Consider the following 17098-nt stretch of genomic DNA (forward strand, 5'->3'; position numbering starts at 1 on the left):
CCATTGTCCGCCTAACAAAATTCAAAAAACTTTTTAGTTTTCTCAATATTTTGGGAACTCTTTTGCTTTTTGTATAATCTTTAAGAGTTGGCTACAAGACACTTCTAGAACTTTACAGATATATATTGTATTGAAATTGTAATTGTCCATAGTACTCCTTGCATCGGTGTAGTGTAATTTCGCTCTATAGGCCCATTTATTTAAACAAACAGTATAGAATTTAATAAATAATAAATAATTTGTCATGTGATATAGTTGTTTTAATCTAGTTGTTTAGTAAAAAAACAGTGGAAAATAAAACACCAAAACATACAGGTGACGGCAAGCAATTATCGATATATTATATGAAAAATAGTTCATGATTCTAAGATATTTTATGAAAAATTATGGTAAACTCATCAAATGTTCACAAGCAATTATCGATATTTACTTGCAACTAAGAAAACCATGGAAACGTATGGAATCCGAGGAATACATAAATGAAACATACTGATGTTGTTCCATTTTTGTTGAATAGAGCACTACGATTTGCTTCAGATTAATAGACTAAGGTGATTAGATTCAGCAATTTTATTTACTTGTGTTCGATTAGTATATAAGACGAAATTGTAGATATTTTCATAATATAATAATAAAGTAATATCCTACCAGTTTTATAATTAAATCCACAAAATAGAAATCGTAATTGAAAAGAAAAATATCCTACCAATTACATGAGTAGGTATCAGATTCACACACGAGGTGACATGAATTTGAAGCCATAGCCACAATAGTCAACTTGTTGAGCATTATCTCACGTCTCTTTTACAACTCCACGAGCTTTCTAGATTCGATGGGTTTTGTGGAGAGAGTTGCTTTCTTCAAGCGTCTAGCGTCGTTCTTTAGAATGTAGGTAGCCACTTCTTTCTCATCTTCTAGTTGCCATCGGTATCCTCTCCACAAAAATGTTTCAAGATGGAACAACAATTAACTAGAAGAGTAGGTATCAATCAGCTTCACACACGAGGTGACATGAGTTTGAGGCCCTAACCACATTAGCCAACTCATTGAGCATCTCACGTCTCTTTTCCAAATTCTCGAGCTCGTTAGGTTCGATGGATTTTGTGGAGAGAGTTGCTTTCTTCAGGCGTCTTGCGTTCTTGAGGATGTATGTAGCCACTTCTTTCTCATCTTCTAGTTGCCATCCGTATCTTGTCCATTCGAATGTCTCAAGATGGAACAACAAACATTCTGGTACACATTTCGGTTGATTCCATCTCCGGTCCACCAGATTATCTTTATTAATATACCACTTTGACTGAGATATCAAATGTAATATTTTTAAGATCATCAATATACCTCAAAAGAGCACTGGAAAACCAAAAAAAAAAAAAAAAAGAGTAGCTGACTAAATATGAAATGGCTTACGTCAATGAGCTTGAGGATTTGTAATTTAGGAGAACTATCGAGCATGAGCGAAAGAAGATTACACCACTCTTCTTTGTTTGTATGCAGCTCCAAAGATAGAAGCCGATAGAAGATTTTACCAGTAGGATACTTAATCTGTGCATCATCAGGCAACATAAGTAGTACACACAAGATAATGTTAGCCAAGTTGCAGAGATAAAAACTTAAATCTAAAAATATTACCTTTAAGGGTGATAAGTCTAAGGAAAGGCGTTTGGCTGAAGTTAGAGGTTCCAGCATTTTCTCATTGGTTATATCAAAAACGTTGGTGACAATTGCATCCACCAGCTCTGGCGCATTCTGAATCAGACAATATCCAATCCTATTGAACCCATCGATGTTAAAGTATTTCAACGAAGGAGCATTTATCACATAGCCACCATCACTTCCATAGTGATCATCTTCAATGGTTAGTCTCTGTAACGATGGCACCGCAATAGTTAAAGTTTCCACATTGTTATTTCTTATCCGATGCAACACCAAATCTTCAAGTCTAGGACAGCCGCATAAAAGGTTCGAAACAGATTCCTGGTCTTTGAATAGTGTATAGTAAAGATGCAACTCTATAAGGGAGTTGAAACAGACCCGAGAAGGAAGGTCAAGAAAAATTGAAAACTTGAGTTTCAAGCTCTCTAGTGTATTATTGAAACTACACAAAGCACTCGGAAATCTTACTGAGCCTTCATCATGACATGGAAAACTGAGTACCAATTTGCGCAGATGGCGTGCAAAAGCAATTCCAATCCATATCCCAACATCCGAAGCATCACTCACATCTCCAAATCCCAAATGCAAACTCTCTAGAACCGGAGCTTTATGTAGAATTAAAGAACTGCAGATATTCTCTGAAGATGTATGGTGATTGCCAGAATAAAAACTGAGATTTGGAGACACCTTCCAAAGAGACCTCCACCGTTTAGACAGAACACTAGTGGTTATAGCAATTTCTGTCGGAAGCGAAGACAATATGTGCAGAAGCAATTCTTCAGGCAACTCACTGATCCTGTCTTTGTTCGCAACACCTCGACTACTCAAACCTTCACCACCGGTTTTGCTGTAAAAATAAAAATTAGGACTTGAAGGGATTCAATGTTTAGTGTAATGAAAACAATGGGAAGGGAAATAAAGAAAGCGAGAAGAATACCGTTTTTGTTCCATTCTTTGTGAACAGAGAGACAGCAATTTGGCACAAAATCCGTCAAATTGCGAACACACGCGGAATCCAATTAGAGCTTAGATATGATCATGGTGACGAGAGAGATTCAGCTTCAGAAACTATTCTATTGGGTTTGTGAAACTAATGAAAGGATTAGCGAGCCACGAAACCCTAACAGAGTGAGCTTTGAAGAAAAAAGAGTCTGAAGGAGAAGAAGAAGATGAGAACAGTGAAAAAGTGCTTTTAAGTGGGTTTGTTTGGTCACTGTTGAGGCCCAATATATATCGTTGTGGCCCAACAGTTGATTGAGAAATTTTGTTCAAGTTTCTTGGTTTTGTCTCGAGTTTTATTAATTTATTTTTAGATTAGAAAGTGTTTGAAATAAATTACAAAATGAAAAAATAACAATTATAGTATGGTGTGTTTTGTATTTTTTTTGTTAATCGAAATACGTAAATTTTATTAAATAATAAAATAAATTAAAAAGTATATAATAATATATATTATGATGAATAGTACACAATAATATCTACTTAAATAATAAAGAAAGTGCTAATTTTCTCTAAATTATTACAAAATATGTTTAAGTTTAGTTATAAATTATAACTTATATAATACACATTTTCATGAAAATGTATAAAACTTCTCGGCTGGCCACCAAAACTCTTGCTCATTGGCGCCAAATTTTTTTTTTTTTTTTTTTTTTGTCATCAGCTAGAATCAAATAACAAAAGTTTTAGCAAAATAAAAGTAAAACCAATTTAAGTTATTCGAAAGTTAGACTAAATAACAAAACGTCATTTATTCATTTTCTATTTTGGACACTAGGATTGCGGGAGAATATTTCTAAACAAGTTAAATTAAATTTCAAATTTAGAATTATATTTTATAAAATTATTTGAAAATATATACTAAATAATAAAATTAAAAATTATTTTAAAAGAAAAAATAATAAGTAGGGCTAAAACTTCATAAATATTAAATATATATAATTGTAAGTTTAAAAAAAGTTGTAAATAAGAGATGATATAATGAAAAAATATAACTCTACAACGAACAAAAATAACAAACAAAAAACTTCATAGACATTTAGATAAACATAACTATTGAATTGAAAAGTTGTAAATAAGATATGATGAAAAAACATAACTCTACAACGAACAAAAGCTTTCGTATGAGTTTCTTTTATGGTAAAAGACATAACTCTAGAATGAACAGACAAAACCGTATAATTTTTTCAAAAAAAAAAACTATTTAACGAAAATGTACGACGAAAAATCACAATTGTTACTGAAATTTATTTAGATTGTTATTTTTATATAAATTTTTATTGTATAAATATTAACTATATATATATATATATAGATAATATTAAATTATATAGATATTTTATGGTAAAAGACATAACTCTAAAATGAACATATGCAACTGTACGATTTTTAAAAAATAGTATAAAAAAATTACTCAACGAAAAGGTCCTCTTTTCCTATTGAAGTGATGAATCATAATTATTGTTTTTCTTCTAACGGTTGAAATTTTATCTAGAAAAGAATACCATTTAAAACATTCATTTCACATAAACTACAATTAAAGCGTACAACACAAATGAAAAATATACAATATAGCCATATAGCTTGAAGATATTTTTTCAGATATGGACTTTGTAGTAATGTTAATGCAGTATCCAAATTTTGATGTATGCAACTCATATAAACTGCTTTTAGTTAAATAGAATGCATCTTTATTACCATATATTCGAAAGTCAAATCTAAAAGTTCACTGTATAATCTATCGAACTCCTGAAAAAAACTCTAGGCTTTTTCATTAATTGTTTATATTTAAAATTAATAAAAAGTTGTAAATAAGATTTATCATTCCAAAAAATGTTTGTTTAATCAAGAATCAGAGGAATTTCTTTACTTATAAAATAATGAATGCTAGAGAATAATTTAGAAAACTGTAAAAACTGTTGAGATTGAAATTTTATATTATTTTGTGCCATGGCAAAAACATAAAAACAATTAAAACAGACAAATATATATAGATTTCAAAATATACGAATATTCGAAAACACAACTCTACAATGAATAGTTGCAATTTTACAAAAAAAAAACGTTTCAATGAATAATCACAATTTTTCGTAAACCACACAATTATAATTTTTTACAGATATTTTTTTTGGAAAATAATCCGAAAAATACAATTAGAAAACACACAACTTTTGGTAACATTTCTTCAAATTACTATTATATATAGATTTTTTTGCTTAATTTTGAATCTCTACTTTGGATCTCTCTTTACAGTTTCCGTCTACAAAACTTAATAAGAAAATTTATAGAGATATTTTACAACTTTATCGACTTTTCAAATTAATAAAATTCTGATCAAATGTTTAGCTATGACTGTTTCTTCTTATAAATTTGTAATAGGTCTGACTCTTGCTGTTGAACAAGGAAACAATATACCATGACAAAAGGAAGAAAAAAGTGTATTTGACTTCTTTATTGAGTAAAACAAGAAGAATTTGGTATAGAAAAATGACAAAAAAGTATATTTGGTCGGGATTACTGTACAGACTCGACGAATATATGACTCGGTAAAGTATAGTAGCATACGTTACGTGCGTTACAAACTCAATGACTAACATGTTCTGCACAACAATAAAACGTATAAAATATGTTGGAACCTTTCAACGGCGAATTGATTTATTTTCAGCAAACAAAACCTTTTTCTTATTAATTCTAATAACTAATAAGGTACAATCAAAGTACACAAAATCTCAAGTATCATATCTATGACGTTGCATGTTTTCTACAAAACTAAAATAATCTACTTTGGAATATATGATTACGTACATCGATCGCTCTTTGGACAATAAATTAACAAATCCAAGATTTTGATCGGAACTCGAAAGAATAATGTTTTACAAACTTTGGGATGGTTATTATACTGGTATTTACACGTAAACATGTCTCTAAAGGTAGTAGTATAATTCTGAATTCTCTGTTGATTAATAATAAACTCGGTTTTTAAGCGTAAATTTCAAGTGAAATCTAGAAGGGTTGTAACGGTATGCGTCATGGATCATGTCACACCATGCCTTCGAAAATATTATCAAGCCATACAAATCAAATATAACGAACATGTTATCTGTTTGTGGTTTACATCTCTTTCTAATACTGTAGCTCATTATATATAATGTGTTTATTATTTTAACTTTAAAGTTTCCAAGAAATGATCAAGCATTGTGCATACACCACACAAAATTAAACTCAAACTTCTTCTTAGCTAAGCAGCCTCAAACTCAGAATGGGCGGCGCTGTACTAAATTATAAATCAATAGCTAAATTTTAAGTATATCTAATGAATAAATATAGGATATTCGTATATCTAGTTTTTACACTAATTTTATCAAACTAAAGAGAAGAAAAACACCAAAAAGTCACGTAATATTTTCGTGGAAAACTATTGGTAATTTCCACACCGTACGTAACGTTGTTGTCTTTCTTCTTCACCTATAAAATTAAAACTGAATGCGTTACTCCTCTTTAATACACTTGCTAAATGCTCTCTAACTCAAAAGCCTTCCAATAAAGAGAGTAAAACAAATAAAAAAATATGAACAAGATCTTAAAAAACTTTTTGTGTTTTAAGAAAAATGTTAAATCGTTACGAATATTCGATTCCAGGTCACTATCTTTATCTTCTTCGTCTTCTTCTTCATTCACTCCTCAGAGATACGACGTTTTCCTAAGCTTCAGAGGCGCGGATACTCGCAAGAGTTTCGTCAGTTTTCTCTACAGGGAGTTGGAATCAAAACGGATCCGAACTTTTAAAGACGACAAGGAACTCGAGAGAGGCCGTCCGATTTCTCCGGAGCTTCTCCAAGCGATCAAAGGGTCGAGAATCGCAGTCGTGGTGGTCTCTGTGAACTACCCTGCTTCGCCTTGGTGTCTTGAAGAGCTCAGGGAGATTTTGAAACTTCAGAAACTGGGTTTGCTGACTGTGATACCCATTTTTTATGAGATCGATCCTTCAGCTGTGAGGAGACAGATCGGAGTAGTCTTGAAACAGTTCAAGAAGCATGAGAAGAGAGAAAGCAAAGAAAAAGTCAAATCTTGGAGGGAAGCGTTGACCAAATTGGCTAGTCTCTCCGGCGAGTGTTCAAAGGATTGGTATTAATCTCCAAAAACCTATGAATCAGAGTTAGGATCGTTGTCTCTGTTTCTAAAAGTTAGGATCTTTGTCTCTATGTCTCAAAGTTAGGATCTTTTGTCTCTGTCTCTCAAAGTTAGGATCGTTGTCTCTGTTTCTCAAAGTTAGGATCTTTGTCTTTGTTTCTAAAAGTTAGGATCTTTGTCTCTGTCTCCCAAAGTTAGGATCTTTGTCTAATGTATCCCAAAGTTTGGATCTTTGTCTCTGTTTCTCATTGTTAGAATCTTTGTCTCTGTCTCTCAGAGTTAGGATCGTTGTCTCAGTTTCTAAAAGTTAGGATCTTTGTCTCTGTGTCTCAAAGTTAGGATCTTTTGTCTCTATCTATATCAAAGTTTGGATCTTTGTCTTCTGTTTCTCAAAGTTTGAATCTTGGTCTTATTATGTTTATGTTTTAGGGAAGATGACTCAAAGCTGGTCGAAGAAATTACTGAGCAAATATCAAACAAGTTGTTCTCAGAAACACCAAGCAATGATAATGTCTTAGTTGGGATTGACCAACACATGAGAGAGTTGTATCCACGACTTGATCTTAATTCCAATGAAGATGTTCGAGTAATTGGGATTTGGGGAAGAGGAAGCATTGGTAGATCAGCACTGGCTAGCCACGTTTACCAAAACATCAAACATCACTTCGAAGCTCATTGTTTCCTCGAAGACGTGAGACGGATTTCGCAACATTGCCGGAAATCCCATTTACAGGATGAGCTTCTTTCGAAGATGCAAGGAGAAGGTTTGACAACAAAGAGCTTTCGTATGTGTCTTAAGACGATCAAAGCAAGGCTAAGGAACAAGAAGGTTCTTCTTGTGGCGAACGACGTAGACAAGATCGAACAGTTCGATGCACTTGCTGAAGAATTTAACTGGTTTGGTCCAGGGAGCAGAATCATCATAACAACACAAGATAGACAATTACTTAAATCATCAGTAGTGAGGAGTGTCTACGAAGTGGAGCTCTTAAGATGCTACGAAGTTCGTCAGCTATTTAGGTCAGATGCTTTCAAACAAAGAGACGATCCTGTTGGTTTCGACCAGTCTACATATGGAGCCATGTATATTTCAGGTTATTTTTTTATCACCTTGAAAAATATATTCACTCTGTTGTGTGACAAAGGCCAACTTAGACAAAGGATCAATGCAATAGTATATAGTCTTTAGTTAGATTCTCATTGGATTTAATAAGGCAAATTCTTTTAGATACAAAGTGTAGATTTAGGTCAAATAAGTTGTTGTTTTTTTTGGTTATAGATTGTTTAGAACCAGGAATATTTAATTGATTTGTTTGTTTGTTCTTTAGTTTTTAACATGTTAAGACATTCTTTTTACATCTGGATGTGCCAGTTGTTTGTAATACTGTTATCCCTTGAAAGAAATAAAGAAGACACCATTCTTTTTAAGATTTGTCTGTACAGTATAATTGAGTATTGGGGTAATTTTTATGTTCGATATGTCCAATAAAATGTAATGCAGGAGACACATATAAAATGAGAAACTATCTTCCCAGTCTCATCTGCTTTTTTTGGGTACTTGGAAGATTTAATGGCCGACTCATGTGAATTATTTGGGGGAAAAATATATATCAAGCTGAACAAATTTGAGATAGCTGAATAAATACGAATGAAACTGATTTTGGATTCATTCCATGTTTTTTTTTAGACAAACATATATGTTAGCACATGCTTTTTTTTTTTTTTTTTGACAACAAGTACAAGATCAGCTCAAACGAGCCAATTTATAGGAAAATCGTTCACATATGTAATTTGATGCGACTCCAGTCTAGCTCGACGCGCCAGCTTGTCAGCACTACCATTCTGTGAACGGGGATAAGGACTACAGAGAATGATAAGAATTCTTCCTTATCTTCTTCAATCGCGTCTAAGTATGTCTTGAAGGCAGGCCACTCGGGAGGTGAAGACACCATCTTCACCAAATCAGAACAGTCTGTAAGAAAAACAACATTCTCATTACCTGCACCAATCATACACTGCATTGCCCAAATAAGGGCTTCCACTTCGGCATGAAGGAGTGATAAGCTACGACGAGAATTGGATGCACCCATAGTTGGGAATTCTCCAACAGGAGAAATGCAATGCCATCCTCTACCGATAAACTAATTTGTTTCCTTCCAAGATCCATCCACATAGCAACGGTATTTGCCTCTAAACCTATCAGTCACAGCCAAGTTATTAACCATAGGTTCAACCCCTGGTCTAGAGCCGCCCAGAGTCGATGATCCCAAGGCATCCTCCTGTGCCAAGAACCACAACTTTGACTCCTCCTCCGCAATCTGCAGGATTGCTAAGGAGTTGGAGTCCAAATTACTGAAAAGTTTATCATTTCTAGCCTTCCAGATATACCAAAGAATCCATGGGAATATTTCAACCGAAGGAAACTGTTGGAATCTCCAAAAAAGCCAATCCATATTTTCATAGACCGAAGGGGAGGGGAAACAGTCCGGGGATGTTGGAAATGAGGATAAACCCCAAACCTGCCTAGCTGGAGGGCATAGGAAGAGAGTATGATTGATTGTCTCTTCCGTCTCTCCACAAAACGCACATTCCAAATCACAATCCAACCCACGTCGCTGCAGATGCTCTTATGTCCATGTTTCTCGGAAACTAAAGATATTTGTGAAGAAAAGAGAATAATATGTCAGCTAAATTAAAATAAGCGACTACCATTATTAGTAAGCTGGACAAGGGGTTTAAACAGTAAAAAAGTTATAAAAAATGATGGTTAAAATGTAAATCAACTTTTATCTATTTGTTTTTAAAAATATAAGAGAGGATATAAATCAATATTTTTTTTTAGAAAAAAAATTCTAAAGTCTTTTTAGTCAACCACTTTGTAAACATGATAGTGGTTGTAAACTTTTTTATTTTTAAACTCTTTGCTCCACCAACCATTTGAATCTAAATTACAGTAGAACCTCTATAAATTAATAAGGTCGGGACAATGAAATTTTATTAATTTAAAGAGGTTTTAATTTATCGATAAATTAATAATTAATTTATGAAGAGATTTTTTAATTTTCATAATTTTAAAATTTTCATAATTTTACAAAATAAGATACTTTTGTTGTCATTCATATTTTAAAAGAATTTTCTTAATTAATAATCTTGTCTATTTTAATTACTAAGTTTAGAGTTTAGGTAAAAATGATAGATGTTAGAAATTTAGAGTTTAGAATAAATTTCTACTAGTATCATTCATAGTAATGATGAAGTCGAATAAGATATTGCGGTAATTTTAATACCAATTACATATAAAGAAGCAATTATCGCATTTAGAACTCTTCGTAATTTTTTGTTGCGATTTGAGAAGACGAAAATGAAAGATATTAGAGATGAACTCCAATAAGAATGCAAATTCAAGAATATGCAAACAACAATAGTCATATTTCAGTATTTCACTAGATTTTCTTAGATATATATATATTTAATATTGTTTTGATTATTAATTTATGATATTGATGGGACTATATTTTTACATAGGATTTCCAAAAAATATATTATCTTATTAATTTATCGAAATGTGTCATTTTTTACACCGGCCTAACTCGGGACCGAAAGAATTTATTAATTTATAGCGAGTATTAATTTAAAGAATATTAATTTATAGAGGTTCTACTGTATATAGTTAATTATTTATTTCTATAAAAAGATTTTCAAATCTTAAGTCAACAACTTCCATAAACAGGATAATTTGTCAATACTTTTATTTGTTAAACAGTTTATAGCCGTCGTTATTCAAACTTATAAGAGTTGATTGTTAGTTTTTAGAACTAAATTTTGGATTCTGTTTCTCAAAAACTCATATTTTTACACAATCAATTTTTTTTGAATATAGATTCCCTTCAAAATGGGGAATCTGATTTCAGGAGTTTCTCTATAATTTTCACTAAAAATCCAAAAACCAAATATTAGAGTTCATGAATGTTTACAAGTTTTTTAAGTGGTTTTTGAATTCTAGTTTTTGGTTTTTAGATTCTAGATTTTGGTTTATAGTTTTAGTTTTTTTTGTTAAAATTTCTTTTAAAAAATAAAAATAGAAAAAAAAATTCAAGTCACCATTAAGGCCATAAATGTTTTGTAGTTTTTAATTGGTTTTTAGTTTTTAGTTTTTGGTTTTTGGTTTTTGGTTTTTGGCTTTTGGTTTTTAATTTTATTTTAGTTTTTGACTTTTGGTTGCATAATCTTTAATGGTAACTTGTTTAGTTTTTGATTTTTATATAAATAACCTTTAAACAACATTTTTAAATTATTATAGGTGTTTTGGATTTAATTTTTTTAAATGTCACGTAAGTTTTTTTTAGAAACCCATAAAACTTGGTTTTTGGATTCTATGAACAAATAAAAAAATCACTTGAAATCTGGTTTTCCTAATGTTTAGAAAATCTATTTTTTTGAATCATGAATTGCTAATTAACTAGTTTTTGCAAAATGAAAAACCAAAAACTGGTTCAAAATCTGCAGCCATTCAAGGCCTAAAAATAAAAAAAAAATATTGTAGTAAAACATAGATTTTAGTTTTTCTATGAAAATTGACAAAAACTATCAAAATCTAGATTCCCTTTTATTTAGGAAAACCAATTTTTTTATAATTTTGATTGGCCTTGAGTTTTGGAAAATCTTAAACAAAAAATAGTTCTAAAATCCACAGCGATTCGATTTTTCACATTTTTCAAGCTGAGACCTTTTTTTTTTTAATAACAAAATTCAAAAACTAAAAACAAAATTCCAAAATTTTAAAATTAAAACTATAATTTCAAATCCACGGCCATAATCTTCTGTCTCTCTATAAACCATTTTTTTCATTCGTCCAATCGCTAACTAAACAAATGCTTAAATGTCCGAACTAGTCAAACTAAGGATAAGATGATAATTTCATTGGGTAATGTTACTGTATTCAATTATTCATGCCCATTTTCTTGTTTTGGCTGCACATCACTTTTCCTATTACAAAACAATCCACCTCTTTCTGAGTAGTTCAACGAAACAGAAGCTGACAAAAGCTAATCAACAGAAAGAAAAGAAACAAGAAAATGCCAGGAAATACACTTAATAGACCAGGAAGAGTCTTTGCTCAAACTCCTCTAGTTGCTGCTTATATAAAGCCAGGAGTTATTTTATTTATATCATCCCATACTCTCTCATAGACATACTCAAGAGTCATATAGAGAAAGAGAGAGAATCAAGAGATCAAAAATGTCTAGTGCTACTCCTCCTAAGTACGATGTGTTTCTAAGTTTTAGAGGGATCGACACTCGCGCCAACTTCGTAAGCTTTCTCTACAAGGAACTGGAACGAAGGGGCATTCGAACTTTCAAAGACGACCAGGAGCTCCAGGATGGCCAGAGGATTTCTCCAGAGCTCCAACGCGCCATCGAGGAGTCGAGATTCGCCATCGTTGTGGTCTCCGTCCACTACGCTGCGTCTCCTTGGTGTCTCGACGAGCTCGTCAAGATTATGGATTTCGTGAATAACGGTTCCATCACCGTGATGCCCATCTTCTACGGCGTGGATCCGTGCCATGTCAGGAGGCAGATCGGAGACGTCGTTGAACAGTTCAAGAAACACGAGGCTAGAGAAAAAGATCACGAAAAAGTGCTTTCATGGAGGAAAGCATTGGAGAAGTTGGCTAATATCTCCGGCCAGTGTTCATCGAAATGGTGAAATTTCCTAACTTTGATAATGATAAAAATTGGATTTTTATTGTTAGATTTGATTTGACTCGAAAGATTTGATTTTTACTTGAATCGGTGCTAAAGTTTCGATTTTTTTTTGCTCTGTTTCTGTCTCTGTAGGAACGATGACTCGAAGCTGGTGGACGCAACTGTTGACAAGATATCAGAAAAGCTGATGATTTTTACAAGATTAAACAATGGGGGGAAGATAGTGGGGATTGAGAGACACATGAAGAAACTTAACCGGTTAGTGGATTTGAATTCTACGAAACCTGTGGGAGTAATTGGGATTTGGGCAAGTGGAGGAAACGCTAGATCGACTCTAGCTAAACATGTTTATCAGACATGGTGTAAACACTTTGCAACGCACTGTTACTTGGGAAACGTGAAAAGGGTTTTCAAGGATCGCAACTTAGCGCTTTTACACGACGAGTTTCTGGAAAATATTGAAGGAGCGTACTTGACGAGCAAACGAAGTTTCAACAGACAGAAGGTTCTGCTAGTGGCAGACGACGTCGATAAGGTTGAACAGTTAGATGCTCTAGCAGAGGATTTCACCGGTTTTGGTCCGGGGAGTCTTGTTGTCATCACTACACAAGACAGGCAGCTGTTAATTTCTTATGGCATAAAGGTTGTCTACGAAGTAGAGGATTTGAGATGCGAGAAACTTTGTGACCTCTTGCGAAGAACATTCGCCTTTAAAAAGAGAGACATCGTTGCTGCAATTGAGTCGGCTTCGCGAGCAAAGGATTTTGTCACGGACTGTTTTGGTTGTCTAAGTAGTAGATGTGCTGGTTATGAGAAACTGTGAGAATCAATTTACCACTAAGTGATTTATCCGCTAGCTGCTACCTATTGGATCTTACTGCTACTAAGCCGCAGGTTAACTCTTCACAAGTAGAGAGACCGGCTCTTTTCCTATCCGGCAAGAGGATTCATCGCTCTCCCTTGCTCTTTGAATTTTATTTTTGGTTGTAACGTTTTTATTTTGGTTGTCTGTCTTGTAAAAGTTCCATGGTGTTCTTTTTTTTTTTGGATCTTTTCCTTTTGGGTTTATGTTTGTTAATGGGTTAAGTTTTATTTTTTTTGGACAATGCGTTTACGGGTCCATTTAAGCTGTATTTTTTTTCCTTCTTCTTTTGCTATGAAGTTAAAATACTAAGTTAAAAAAAAAAAAAGATACAACTTAATATTATAACTTGAAAAATATGAAAAAGTTGTGTAACTTTTTTGATAGTATATTTGTATTCACCCACACAAAATAAAGAACAAAAAGTTTGACTTTTTGGAGTCTACTCTAGTCTAAGTGATTAAAGTTTTTTTTGTTTCCGAGTGTTTTCGTGTTCTCGTAAAACTTATGTGGTTGTATTTCGAGTTAAATTTTCTGGTTTTGTATGGTTATTTTGTTGTGTTGAATAAAATTAGTGTGTAGAAAAAAAAATTGTAATTTTTTTTGACGAACTTTACCATTGACGTTGACAATTTCATTCTATAAATAATAAATTCGACAACTAGAATGTCATTCTTTACCGATTATTCTGACCTGGTGAAGATGGTGTCTTCATCTTCCGTGTGATCAGCCTTTAGGCCTTATCTGGATGAGATTGAAGCCGACAATGAGGAATTTCTATAAAAGGATTTTCAAATCTTTAAATTAACAACTTCCATAAACAAGATAATTTGTATATACTTTTATTTTGTAAACCGTTTATATTCGCCGTTATCTAAACTTATAAGACTTGATTGTTAGTTTTTAGAATTTTGGATTTTGTTTCTCAAAAACTCATTACACAATCAAGATTTTTGTAAAAGTAGATTCCCTTCAAAATAGGGAATCTGAATCTAGGAGTTTCTCAATAATTTTCAATAAAAATCCAAAAACCAAATATTAGAGGTGATGAATGTTTACAAGTTTTTAAGTGGTTTTTGAATTCTAGTTATTGGTTTTTAGATTCTAGATTTTGGTTTATAGTTTTTAGATTTTGTGTTAAAACTTATTAAAAAAAAAAAAATCAATTCAGGATTAAAATGAAAAACTAGTAAAACATAGATTTTGGTTTCTTTTTGAAAATTGACAAAAACAATCAAAATCTGGATTCCCTATTGTTTAACAAAACCAATTTTTTCATAATTTTATTGGCCTTAAAGTGGATTTTTGGAAAATCTAAAACCAAAAACAGTTCTAAAAACTACAACCGTTCAATTTTTCACCTTTTTCAAGCAAGATATTCTTTTCTCACATATTTTAAAAAAAATTCAAAAACTAAAAACCAAAATCCAAAATTTAAAAACTAAAACTATAATTTAAAATGGGAAAATTAAAAATAAAAGATATATTTTTAAGAGTTTGTCCATCTATACTTTTTTTTTTTGATAACAAAATACAAGATTAGCTCAAACAAGCCAATTGATAGGAAAAACGTTCACATAGGTAATTTGATGCGACTGTACTCTAGCTCGTCGTGCCAGTTTGTCCGCACTACCATTCTATGATCTGGAAATTAAGACTATGGACTTTGTCCATCTATACCTTTTTTGTAAGAGTATAATATATCATTTATTTCTAATTTTCCCATAATTGTCTCTCAATAAACCATTTTTTCATTCGTCCAATGGCTAACTAAATAAATGCTTAAATTTCCTAACTAGTCAAACTAATCAAAGCCAAGAGGATAAGATGATAATTTCATTGGTTAATGTAATTGTACTCATGCTCATTTTCTTGTTTTGGCTGCACAACCCTTTTCCTTCTACAAAACAGACCACCTCTTTCTGAGTAGTTCAACGAAACAGAAGCTGACAAAAGCTAATCAACAGAAAGAAAAGAAAAAAAGAAAATGCCAGGAAATACACTTATTGACTGGGAGAGTCTTTGCTCAAACTCCTCTACTTGCTGCTTATATAAAGCCCCACTCCAGGAGTTATTTATTCATACCATCCCATACTCTCTCATAGACATACTCAGAGTCATATAGAGAGAGGAAATCAAAAGACCAAAAAAAATGTCTCCCAAGTACGATGTCTTCTTAAGTTTTAGAGGGATCGACACTCGCGCCAACTTCGTAAGCTTTCTCTACAAGGAACTGGAACGAAGAGGCATTCGAACTTTCAAAGACGACAAGGAGCTCCAAGATGGGCAAAGGATTTCTCCGGAGCTCCAACGCGCCATCGAGGAGTCGAGATTCGCCATCGTTGTGGTCTCCCTCCACTACGCTGCGTCTTCTTGGTGTCTCGACGAGCTCCTCAAGATTATGGAAAACGGTTCCATCACCGTGATGCCCATCTTCTACGGCGTGGATCCGTTTCATGTCAGGAGGCAGACCGGAGACGTCGCTGAACAGTTCAAGAAGCACGAGGCTAGAGAAAAAGATCACGAGAAAGTGCTTTCATGGAGGCAAGCATTGGTGAAATTGGCTAATATCTCCGGCCAGTGTTCATCGAAATGGTGAAATTTCCTAACTTTGATGATACATCCTACAAAGATTGAATTTTTATTTGAAATCGATGCTAAAGTTTCGATTTTTTTGCTCTGTCTCTGTCTCTGTAGGAACAATGACTCGAAGCTGGTGGACGCAACTGTTGACGGGATATCAGAAAAGCTGATGAATTTTACAAGACTAAGCAATGGGGGGAAGATAGTGGGGATTGAGAGACACATGAAGAAACTTAACCGGTTAGTGGATTTGAATTCTACGAAACCTGTGAGAGTAATTGGGATTTGGACAAGTGGAGGAAGAAACGGTAGATCGACTCTAGCTAAACATGTTTATCAGACATGGTGTAAACAGTTTGAAACCAACTGTTACTTGGGAAACGTGAAAAGGATTTTCAAGGGTCGCCACTTAGCTCATCTACACGACGAGTTTCTGGAAAAGATTGAAGGAGCATACTTGACGAGCAGAGGAAGTCTCAAGAGACAAAAGGTTCTGCTAGTGGCAGACGACGTCTATAAAGTTGAACAGTTAGATGCTTTGGCAGAGGATTTCACCGATTTTGGTCCGGGGAGTGTTGTTGTCATCACTACACAAGACAAGCAGCTGTTGATTTCTTATGGTATAAAGGATGTCTACGAAATAGAGGATTTGAGATGCGAGAAACTTTGTGACCTCAGAACATTCGCCTTTAAAAAGAGGAGAGACATCTTTGCTGCATTCGAGTCGGCTTTGAATGAAGCAAAGGATTTTGTCACGGAATGTTTTGGTTGTCCAAGTAGTAGTACATCTGGTGTTTATGAGAAATTGTTGAAAGAATTTAACTAGCTGCTGCTACCTATTGGATCACACTGCTACTAAGCCGCAGGTTAACTCTTCACAATTAGAGAGACCGGGGCTCTTTTCCTATCCAGCAAGAGGAATCAATGAATCATTGCTCTCCCTTGCTCTTTGACTTTTATTTTGGTTGTAACATTTTTATTTTTGGGTTTTTTCCTTTTGGGTTTATGTTTTGTTTATGAGTTCATTTTAAGTTGTATTTTTTTTGCTATTGTAATAAGTTGGTTATCAATCTTAATATTAAAACTTAAAACATATGAAAAAAGGGAGATACTTTTGATTGTATTTCTCTTACAAGAAATAAAAATACAGAAATTCTGATTGTAA

The 17098-nt window shown here is 33.2% G+C and overlaps 4 protein-coding genes across 4 annotated transcripts; 3 read left to right on the forward strand and 1 right to left on the reverse strand.

Moving 5' to 3' along the window:
* Positions 1-596: 596 nt before the first annotated feature.
* LOC104712900 (FBD-associated F-box protein At3g49020) lies at positions 597-2851 on the reverse strand. The gene is made up of 4 exons (XM_010429891.3): positions 2591-2851; positions 1630-2500; positions 1408-1542; positions 597-1297 (listed from the first exon to the last, which is right to left on the reverse strand). The coding sequence occupies exons 1-4, from the start codon at positions 2602-2604 to the stop codon at positions 986-988; spliced, it is 1332 nt and encodes a 443-aa protein (XP_010428193.2). The 5' UTR covers positions 2605-2851; the 3' UTR covers positions 597-985.
* Positions 2852-6152: 3301 nt separating this feature from the next.
* Positions 6153-8211, forward strand: LOC104712901 (disease resistance protein Roq1-like). Its single transcript, XM_010429892.2, has 2 exons — positions 6153-6777; positions 7213-8211. Exons 1-2 carry the CDS (start codon positions 6221-6223, stop codon positions 7970-7972), a joined length of 1317 nt encoding a protein of 438 aa, XP_010428194.2. The 5' UTR covers positions 6153-6220; the 3' UTR covers positions 7973-8211.
* A 3743-nt stretch (positions 8212-11954) lies between these two features.
* On the forward strand, positions 11955-13594 carry LOC104712902 (disease resistance protein Roq1). The gene is made up of 2 exons (XM_010429893.3): positions 11955-12485; positions 12621-13594. The coding sequence occupies exons 1-2, from the start codon at positions 12022-12024 to the stop codon at positions 13309-13311; spliced, it is 1155 nt and encodes a 384-aa protein (XP_010428195.1). The 5' UTR covers positions 11955-12021; the 3' UTR covers positions 13312-13594.
* Positions 13595-15427: 1833 nt separating this feature from the next.
* LOC104712903 (disease resistance protein Roq1) lies at positions 15428-17036 on the forward strand. Its single transcript, XM_010429894.3, has 2 exons — positions 15428-15945; positions 16048-17036. The coding sequence occupies exons 1-2, from the start codon at positions 15503-15505 to the stop codon at positions 16757-16759; spliced, it is 1155 nt and encodes a 384-aa protein (XP_010428196.1). The 5' UTR covers positions 15428-15502; the 3' UTR covers positions 16760-17036.
* Positions 17037-17098: the final 62 nt, after the last annotated feature.

Source organism: Camelina sativa, chromosome 9, assembly GCF_030686135.1.
Source record: "Camelina sativa cultivar CO46 ecotype springtype chromosome 9, ASM3068613v1".
NCBI classification, from domain to species: Eukaryota; Viridiplantae; Streptophyta; class Magnoliopsida; order Brassicales; family Brassicaceae; genus Camelina; species Camelina sativa.

Excerpts from the sequence above, each read along its gene's own strand:
- LOC104712901 (XM_010429892.2), top strand. The coding sequence starts at position 6,221 with ATGAACAAGATCTTAAAAAACTTTTTGTGTTTTAAGAAAAATGTTAAA. Across the intron at positions 6,778-7,212 it reads GGCGAGTGTTCAAAGGATTG|GGAAGATGACTCAAAGCTGG; the intron begins GTATTAATCTCC and ends TTTATGTTTTAG.
- LOC104712902 (XM_010429893.3), top strand. The coding sequence starts at position 12,022 with ATGTCTAGTGCTACTCCTCCTAAGTACGATGTGTTTCTAAGTTTTAGA. Across the intron at positions 12,486-12,620 it reads GGCCAGTGTTCATCGAAATG|GAACGATGACTCGAAGCTGG; the intron begins GTGAAATTTCCT and ends CTGTCTCTGTAG.
- LOC104712903 (XM_010429894.3), top strand. The coding sequence starts at position 15,503 with ATGTCTCCCAAGTACGATGTCTTCTTAAGTTTTAGAGGGATCGACACT. Across the intron at positions 15,946-16,047 it reads GGCCAGTGTTCATCGAAATG|GAACAATGACTCGAAGCTGG; the intron begins GTGAAATTTCCT and ends CTGTCTCTGTAG.
- LOC104712900 (XM_010429891.3), bottom strand. Across the intron at positions 1,543-1,629 it reads TAGACTTATCACCCTTAAAG|ATTAAGTATCCTACTGGTAA; the intron begins GTAATATTTTTA and ends GATGATGCACAG. Across the intron at positions 1,298-1,407 it reads AAATCCTCAAGCTCATTGAC|TCAAAGTGGTATATTAATAA; the intron begins GTAAGCCATTTC and ends TTGATATCTCAG.